This window comes from Eumetopias jubatus, unplaced genomic scaffold, assembly GCF_037043125.1.
Source record: "Eumetopias jubatus isolate StellerSeaLion01/CBP00866 unplaced genomic scaffold, mEumJub1_p1.0 scaffold_4, whole genome shotgun sequence".
NCBI classification, from domain to species: domain Eukaryota; kingdom Metazoa; phylum Chordata; class Mammalia; order Carnivora; family Otariidae; genus Eumetopias; species Eumetopias jubatus.
This window is the reverse complement of record NW_028274810.1, coordinates 6,352,126-6,361,830: the sequence shown is the minus strand read 5'-3', so window position 1 is coordinate 6,361,830 and position 9,705 is coordinate 6,352,126. Positions and strand designations below refer to the sequence as shown.

At 53.0% G+C, this 9,705-nt stretch overlaps 1 protein-coding gene across 1 annotated transcript; it reads right to left on the bottom strand.

Moving 5' to 3' along the window:
• Positions 1–374: 374 nt before the first annotated feature.
• ZNF697 (zinc finger protein 697) lies at positions 375–3,470 on the bottom strand. Its single transcript, XM_028101898.2, has 2 exons — positions 3,212–3,470; positions 375–1,801 (listed from the first exon to the last, which is right to left on the bottom strand). Exons 1-2 carry the CDS (start codon positions 3,453–3,455, stop codon positions 375–377), a joined length of 1,671 nt encoding a protein of 556 aa, XP_027957699.1. The 5' UTR covers positions 3,456–3,470.
• Between the last annotated feature and the right edge of the window lie 6,235 nt (positions 3,471–9,705).

Here is a 9,705-nt window from a genome sequence, read left to right as displayed (position 1 = left end):
CCACAGGCCCTCACAGCCCGAACTACTCTGTTGCCGGCCATCCCGTTCACTCCCCTACTCCCCTTCTTCAAGGTCCTCAAAGTGCCTGCTCTTCACCCCCTACTTTGTGTATTTGAAGAAGGCATCGCTCAAGCACATCTCCCAAACATGTCCTCGCTGGGGGGGCGGCAGGCAAAACATGACACCCCAAAAGAACAACGCTGACTCAACCCTCCCCTCCAAGACCCCCTAACACCAAACTTGACTCCCCGATCACTCTCGGATTGTCCCTCCCGCCCCTTCCCATTTCTTCCTACGCGGTCTATCCCCAGAACGGCTACTCCCCACATGCTCCCCGAGGGCAGTGTGTCCCCCAACCCCAACGCGACCCAGCCCTAGCACAAGTGCAACTTCTGGTGCTGCGCCAGGTGCGTTTTGTAGCGGAAGCCCTTGCCACAGCCCGCGCACTTGTGCGGCTTGTTGCCGGTGTGGATGCGGCGGTGGCGGATCAGGTGCGAGCTCTGGATGAAGCTCTTGCCGCACTCGATGCACGTGTAGGGCTTCTCGCCCGTGTGCGTGCGCTGGTGCTGCGTGAGCGTCGAGAAGTCGCTGAAGCGCTTCTCGCACTGGCCGCAGCGGAAGGGCTTCTCGCCCGTGTGCACGCGCAGGTGGTTCACCAGGTGCGAGTTGCGCCCGAAGCCCTTGCCGCACTCGCGGCACACGTAGGGCCGCTCGCCCGAGTGCGTACGCTTGTGCGTGAAGAGGTGCGAGCTGACGCTGAAGGTCTCGCCGCACTCGGAGCACATGTAGGGCTTCTCGCCCGTGTGCACGCGCTGGTGCTTCACCAGGTCCGAGCGCCAGCTGAAGCGCTTGCCGCACTCGCCGCAGCCGTGCGGCTTCTCGCCCGTGTGGATGCGCTGGTGGTTGGCCAGGTGCGAGCGGCGCACGAAGCCCTTGCCGCACTCGCCGCAGGCGAAGGGCCGCAGCGCCGCCGCCCCCGCGCCGCTGGCCGCCGCGTGCGCGCGCCGGTGGCTCAGCAGGTGCGAGCTGAGGCTGAAGGCCTCACCGCACTCGGGGCACGGGTAGGGCTTCTCGCCCGTGTGCAGGCGCCGGTGCTTCAGCAGGTCGGCGCGCCAGCTGAAGCTCTTGCCGCAGTCGGCGCACAGGTTGGGCCGCTCGCCCGTATGCAGGCGCAGGTGGTTGGTCAGGTAGGTGTTGCGGCTGAAGCCCTTGCCGCACTCCCCGCACCGGAAGGGCTTCTCGCGCGGGGGCCGGGCCAGCGCGGGCCCCGCCCCGAAGCCCCCCGCCACGCCCACGCCCACGCCCACCATCCCCACCACAGCGCCGCACTCGCCCGCAAAGCCGAAGGGCTCCAGGCTGGCGGCGGCGGCGGCCTCCGCCAGGCGGTGGATCCGCTGGTGCTGCAGGAAGGCGGCGCCCGGGCTGAAGCTCTCCCCGCAGTCGGGGCAGATGGTGGGCGCGTCCATGATGCTGGCCATCAGGCTGTCGAGCTCCCCGAGGTCCATGGCCATGGGGTGATGGAGCCGGCGGAAGCGGCGGTGGGCCGCCTTGTCGCTCCGGTGCCGACTGCCCAGGGAGAGGTGCCGTCTCCAGGGAAGCATGGGAGGGGGCGGCTGCTCCTCTTCGTCGAGCCGGTTCTCTCCAGCGCTCTCCTCTTCCTCCTCCTCCTCCTCTTCCCGGGGGCTCCGGGAAATGCTGTCGGACTCAGACAGTCCTGGGAACATCGCCATCTCTGCTACACCAGATTGGTAATCATCATCTTCGCGGAGAGCAGCCCCTTCTTCCTCACTCAGCAGCCCCTCTGCAACAGAGAAGGTGGCATGGGGGTGACTATACTTGGCGCTCAAAAGGTAAACCCAGAGAAAGCCAGTCTCAATAAGGGTGCGGGCCGCGGAGTAATTCCCTCCCCCAGATACTCTCAACCTCTCTCTCCAAGGCCCCCATGATTCCAGCCTCCTTCCCACCTGGTGCCTCTTGGAGAAGGCCTACAGGAGAGTGTGCTCTGAAACCCAGGCAAACAAAGCTCACTCACCCGCCCCCTTGGCTGTCCAGTTCTTCTGGCAACTGTCTCTGGGGCCCAGGCCCCACCCATTGTACCTGAGGCTCTGCTCAGCAGAGCCATCTGAAGGCCTGACAGTCTGCTTGAAATGGGCCAGCTGGGACTCTGTGGGGTCTCGGAAGAGATTAGCTCACTCACAGCTCCCAATGCCTTTCAAGGACCTGGCCTCAAAAGACAAGGCCACTCCAGCCAACCACAGGAAAAGATCACCTGTCCTAACCAGGTAATGGGCTGATTTTTAAAATATAACTTGTTGCGGGTGGGACAACAAACCAAACACACCCCAGCTTAAGGGCTTTCCTATGTAAGCCAGGCAGGAGGAGTGAGCATAGGACCTAGAGCTGGTGATCCCAGCTTAGAGACTTCCAGAACACACACCTGTCTGTCTCTGGCTGCTTACCTCCGAGCATAGGGTACTCCAGAAAGTTACTGAGCTAGGAAAGACTAGGTGTTGTGCACACTGCAGGGGAGAGCAGCAGAAGTCTGGGATGCGTCACAGGGGAGGGGATGTAACCTCATTAGTCTTGACCATAAGGGATTGCCATTCATTTCTGTCCCCAAGCCATGCAGAGCGGTATAAGGCAACGATCGCCCAGAGATGGGACCGGGGAGGTGGATGGAGGGGGAGGGCCAGCACTCCCTCTTTCCAGGTCAGGAACAGCAAGGGATTTAGCAGAGGCCTCGAGCACTTTGGGCATCAGCCACATAAACCTGGGCAGGTCACTTACCACTGAGTTTCCTTATCTACAAACAAAGATGATGGTGACTGGAACTGCAAACATCTGCATACTTTGTTAGCTCAGGGCTGCGCTAAGCAGCTCATCTGTACTCCCCCCAACAGCCTGATGAGGTAGGTTCTGATGTTAGCTGTGTTCCCTTCTGGTGTTAATTTCTAGCAGTGTTCTGTACACCATAAAGTGATGCGCCAGCGAAGTTACCCTCTTCATCCACATCTACCAGAACAGCTCACCTCAGACTGGACTGAAGAAAAGGATGTTCCTCAGGCTTAAGGTTGTAATTCTGTAATCCATGTTAATGGTCTCCGCTAGAGGGCTCTCCCACAAATAATGCTGTGGCTGGTTCTAACTCTAGAGGCGCTAGAAATAACTGTGAGGGGGGGCAACTTCCATGGAAATGCCAGCTTTTCCTCACCTGGGCAGATGTCAGACACCAGACCCCTCTCCTCTGGGTCCCCGCCCAGGGCGTCATCATGTGGGTTGGAGCCCAGATCCTGCTCTGGGGGGCCTTCTCTCTTGTCTGCATCCTGTGGCTTAGAGCCCATTCCTCTTTCTTCTGGGTCCCGTTCCCTGTCTTCAGAGTTCTCAAAATCAGAGCCCATCCCTTGGTCTGCTGAGTCCTGGGCTTCACACACACCCTGTTTATTTTCTTGTTCCATCCAGGAAGAACAGCACAAGGGAGGTGACCGGGGACCCCTGTTCCAGACAAAACACAGATAAAGGTCAGGTCAGTCTGGCCTCACCCCCTCACCATATCTGGCTTTGGATTCCATGAAAATCGGTGGCTCGGTCCAAGAAAATGTGTAGAGTTCCAAGCCCCAGATGACAAATCTCTGTTCCACCTCACATTTTAAGATGCACAGAACCAAGCACAAAGGAGGCTGGTCTGGGTGGCATGGGAACAGTGGCAACTCCTTCTGAGACCCCGTGCCAACTCTCACTGGATTGGATACAGTTTCATCTCCTTCCATCTCTGAAGTGGATTAACATGGCTTTTTAGCCTTATTAAGTGGCTGTTTCCATTTTTCGGCTGAGAAAACATAAAGCTCGAAAAGAAGGACCCCATCAGCCTTAGACCAAATTGTAAGCAGTAAGGTGGGGATTAAACCAGTGAGGACCTGCTGCTTTCCTGCACGCAGTGAGTCAAGAGAATTCAAGCTCTAGCCGGGCTGCTGGGGGGTGGAAGAGGGTGTAGGGACCCTCTGTGTTAGAAGCCATCTCTATAGCCTCATTATGTATTTTGCCTTATTAGATCCTTTCATTGTAGGGAGCCCCGAACAGGAAAGTGACAACTGGTAACCCCATCTACAGCACAGGCCAACATGTGAATTGTAGGAAGAAAATGACATCAGGTTCCTAAACCCTTTGTGGATGTCAGGTTTACATTTAAAGGCCCCTTGCCAAGATGGAGCAGTTGAGCCAAAAATAATCGACTTCTGCCATCCATCACTCTTACGGCTTAGCTCAAGGCAGCAAAGCAGATTATCAGTCAAGGATCTTGAACTGAGACTTTGAAGTGTCCAGCGCTGTCTGGCTCAGCAGCCCCAAACAGGACTCACACGAATGCGTCTGAGCAAGATGCTCTTTCCTTGGCTGGGAGCTCTTCCTGCCTGTTGAGAGGACTTTCCCCAAGGCAGCCCTGGCTCTGCACTCTTGCCAGTCTTACTCCAGGGCCCAAGGCAAGTCAGTTCGCCTCTGCTTGTCTCAGTATCCTCATCAGTAGTGCAAGCAGGACAATGCTACTTAACCTTTCTCCCAGGGAGGATGTCAAAGGAGACATTAAAATGGGCTTTGGAAAACACCGTAGAGAGGAACTGATACTTGGGAGTTTTACACATGTGGAATACACATTCTTTCTCTTTCTCGGTCCTGATGCCATCCCAGCACACCTCAGACATACTGGCACCACCATAATTTTGGCAGACTCATTGCCCTACCTAGCATAGTCTACAATTTCTCAGAGATGAGGATGTACTCCCTGGATTAGAGTGAAAAATCAAGCCTGTCCCTTAAACATCATCAGAAAATGGCCGTGTCTGAGACTGTTCAGTCAACAGTGTCCTGGAATGTAGCTGAGTTTCTTTAGAATAGATACAGTCTAAAATGACAGGTTCCAAACACTCAGGATTAGGCTCTACGAGAAAGTCTCATTAAAGCTATAAACTTTTTAAGAGGAATATTATACAAGAGACTGTTGACCCTAAATCACTTCCACCCATAACTCTCTTTGCCTCCTGGAGCTCAGACTCTGTAACAAGTACATCGCTTGAGTCTGCATATATAACACACCCCTAGGGCTAGAGGTGGGGAGGTAAGAGTAGGGTTTTCAAACATGTGACCTATTGGTTTGCTAGTGGCTAAAAGCAGAGAAGGGGCGGGGGACCTAATCTCAGACCAGCAAGTAGAATTCTACATCAATAAAATCATCAAATAAGCATGTCACCAGAAACTCCTAAAACTAAAATGGCAGGGCCTGGTGCCTGGGATGGCACAGAAGTTGACCACAGCTCTCCACCCAGAAGGGTGGGCGTTAGGGTTCCACCCCGGAAAGCAGAGCAGCTTAGGGTTTCTCCTCTAACCCCTTTTTTAAAAAGGACACCACACCTTCTTAGTACCTCAGGCACAGCAAAAAACAGAAGGAGAGTACTTTCTGATTTGTGATTTCTCAGAAACCAAGAGATAATTCATACCAGAGATATTAAACGAAGAAACATAGCTTTTATAGATTTAAGGGGGAAGAAGGAAAAGAGGCAGAGGCTGAGATCCCCAGTTGGGGCGAGAATATAGAAGTTCACAGCTACCACACTCAGAAGATTCTGAGCTCCCAAAGGGAACATGCCCAGATCCTCATTCACACCAGGAGAGGTAAGATTAGGTATGCTCTATAAAGAGTAGGAAGCTCCTGTCACCTAGAGGGACACCATTCATGGAGCAACATCTACTCAGATTTCTGTAAGAGTGAACTATATTAGAGGAGACCTGGAAATCTGCATGGCCCACAATATGGATTCAGTTCCATTCACGCTATCCCATCATGAGGTTCCAGGCAGCTACCAAGTAATAGAGAAGACTATTTAGAAGTAAGGAAAGGCAGTCATGATATATCGTTAGATGAAAACTAGTTTTTTTAAATCTCATTTTATTAATTAGTATGCATACTATATAATATACATACACACACATATATATATTTACACATGTATATACAGATTCAGAGAGGAAAATCAGAACATTATTGAGGTGTTAATCAAACATCTCTTGGTCACTTCTAAGGGTTTTGCACCATTTAATCTAAACAACTCAATGATGCAGGGTATAATGTTCAACTTCAGAGACACATGAAGAAACAGGCAAATAAGTTGTGACTAGCTCAAGGTCATACAAATCACCAGGGACACAGCAGGGATTCAAACCCCTGCAGGATAGTTCCAGTGCCCATATTCTTAGCCCAAAGCTGGTGTGTTGCTTGGGATCACTTTTCCTTTTTGTGAACATCTGTATTTTCTGTAATAAAGATGTAAATTTTTTTATCAGCAAAAAAGCCAACTTTGTTTTTAACGTGATAAAATACACTGAAGGAAAAGCTATATTATTTTAGAAACAACAAGGAGACAAGGACAGAAACTGTGCTTATCTCAATCTATGAAAGACAATTTTCAGAAGTGTTATCTAAACACTGTGGTATAACTGAAGTGTCAGCCAGTAGATCTGTAAGCACATTTTGTTCCAACGCCTTTCCCATTCATTCTCAAAATAAAAACTAGCAACATGTTTTCTTGGGCAAGGCCAGGGGTGGATAATGAATGGGTGGCAGGGCACTGTGAGAGATTTGCGGCTACACTGACCTAGGTTCAAATTCTCTGCTCTGTCAGCTACTTTACCTTGTGCAAGTTCCTTAACCTTGCTCATCTTCAGATTCTGCATCGATAAAAACTGTACTGCCACCTATGAGACTTGCTTATGTCCTATAGGGTTTGTAAAAGCAGCAGGCGTAGAGAGAGACACAATAAATGGTAGCTGTAATGTTACGAAACTTAAGCGAACTTCTTGATTTAAAAAATTATGTATACACACACATACCCCTCCTCAGTTGAAGGTTACAGCTGTATTCACCAAGAATGGCCTTTGGCAAGTACATCACAGAGCTTCCTGTGGCCTCGATGCTAAAAGCTCTGTAACCAACAGCCCACCCTGCGGACACAAGAGCCAGCAAGAGGGCCTGGGGTGAGGGAGGAAGGTGCAGTTCCACAGTGGTTTGGAGATGTTGATATACATCCTGCATTCAGAAAGTACAAGCTGAATAAACCCGGACGCTGCTGGAGGGGCTGGCCACCACCACAGAAGAAAGAGAAGTCTGGGGGGAGGCGGGGGGGGGGGGGCGCAGAAAACCAAACAGGTACTGGTGAGGGCAGTGAGGAATGAATTCTGCAACTAGCTCTAATCATTGAACAAGCAGCCATGGGGAGGAGCCCCCGTTTTTGGCCACAGCACAGCCACTGTGCTGTGTGACTGAGTATTTGCCCTCCTGGGCTTCTGTTCCATGAGGAGGTTGGGTCTGAATGTACCCGAGTCCTCTTCTAGCTTGTCCTAGGACATGCAGGAGAGAGTTCATCCAAGGACGCATCACTGTCAGGGCCATGAGACATTTTCATGTTTACTCAACTAGCACAGCAAAGCTATTAACGCGCCAAACGCCCCCCACCAACACCACAGCTTTCTCTGGGGTGTAGGGCACTCCAGGGTGGGATCAGTCAGCTCTGCCAAGACTGCTCAAAGCCTGGTTTCTAGAATTTGCAATATTTTCATGTCCCCTCCAAACTCCATGCCCCCCAACTCCAAAAAGAGTCTTGCTCATTGCCCTGGAACGTCACTAGGGAGATGCTCAAGTACCTTCTAGACAAATCCAACTCCACTGGAAAGATGAATCAGATCAATGTGAAGCTAAAGCCACAGAGTGGAAGTAAATGGGGTAAAGTATGCTGGAAGGAGGTGTGGAGGGAAGGAAGAGAGGGAATTGCGGTGGGGGAAGAGGAAGTGAGCGCATTTTCCCAGGGGCCCCCTCTGGGGCTATGTGCAAAACCTAGCCCTTTTCCAGAAGCGGGAGCCCCACCACTTTATGGAGTCAACTGTACTTCCTGGGAGCAGGCTGGGGCGGACAAGCGCCCCTCTCCCTCACCTTCCTGAAAGACAAGGCACTGGCCGTCATTCTCCAGGGCATCTGGCACAGGACCCCACACGCGCATCCACCTCTGGCCAGGGTGGGCGGAGTAGCATGAGGTGCCCCCCAGGCCCCTGCTGTGAGACGGTCTCCCCCGTGGGCCATGCAGCTCATTTGACTCTAATAATCCAGTAATTCTGGGAGGCAAACACGGAGGGCCACCCACCCAGTTCTACATATACAGAACACCGAGGCTCGGCAGATGAGCTCCCGGTATTGTGAGGAGTCCAGCCAGCATGTCCTGGCCCCTTGCCTTGGCATTGCTGCCCGGAAAGGGCACGCTGAGCCTGGGAAGCCGCGGGGAGGGGGGGGGGGGGAGCAGAGCATGGCCCACCCAGGGCCCTGGGCAGGTGGAGGGGTCGGCCGGCGTGCAGACCTCCCCCTATAGGCTCCTGGCCGGGCCGGGTGGGGGAGTCATGTGCCATGGCCACTACCAGGTGGCCGGGAGCCCAGGCCAGCAGGGCTGTCATGTCAGGGGAAGGAAGTGGCTGGGCAGAGGGCCAGGAGCGGCTCCCACTCCGCCTCCTCCAGGCTGCAGCGCCTTTCCAGTCTCCCTGTCCTCTCGAGGGTGCCTTCCTTACCTCAGCGTCCGCAGGCCGGCCTCCCCGCCTCCCCCACAGCCGCCCAAAGCCTCCAGCCTTCACTTCCCACGCCCCCTGCGCACCAGCCGCTCCCTGGGGAGAGTTTCCATAGCAGAGGCCCGGGCAGGGACGCCCGACTGGGGAGAATGCTGGAAAAACAATTTAAGTCTGCGGTTCAAAAGGCTGAACTCATGACCATAACTGGGGTCTAACCAGGGATTCCAGGGGGTTAATCATTTGTCAGTCCTCAGCACCAACTGAGTAAACGGTCAACCAGCACTAGCCTCTCTGGGGAGATGGACATCAGGGTCCTGCGTCCTCATGGTGAGCCTGTGGTTAGAAAGAACCCCAAGGGCAAAGAAATCCCCCTGACCCTATTAGCCTGGATGCCTCCAGTGATCAAGAAGAGTGTGTCCACATCCACAGGGGGCAGCTGACTTCCCCAGTCACACACCCAGACGGTCCAACCCAAAATGCCAACCCTCCCGAGTGGCAGGCTGCCACATGAGGTGAACGTTAATTTCCCACAGAAAGCCAAAAGATTACTGCAGCTAACTACTGAGTACTCACCAGACAGGAGAAGCTAAAATAATACGGTTTCCTCCTTGTGGTTACTGCTTTTTTACCTGGAGGGAAAAGCCCAAGTTGAAAAAAGAGAAAGGCTCAAACCAAGGCAACAGAGAAATCAATTTACAATCCCATTGGCCAGAGCTAGTCTGAGATGCCTTCCAATCTCTTTGGTCAAGAATAGCTCAAATGTCCTTGGGGTCAGGCATTTCCTGTCTGTTGGTTGTGCTGGAGCCCCTCAGTTTGGCCAGAGGGCCTCAGCTTGTCACAGCTGTCAAGTCTTCACCATCACCCTCCTCCCTCTGCAAAAAATAAGAATTCCTGAAATTCAGAGGCAGATTCTGAGGGCCCTCAAAGTGAGACCATCTGCCCTTCGAGGAGAAGAAATGAAAGCTGCAGGTTCTAATGCAATTTACTCATCGATGCTTTACACTGAAATGATTAGAATGTCCTACCTGATGCACAGAGTATCCCCTCTATTCATGATTTTTTTCTTCACTGTGCTTGGCATTGTACCACCACCCCTACTGTATACATCCTCGG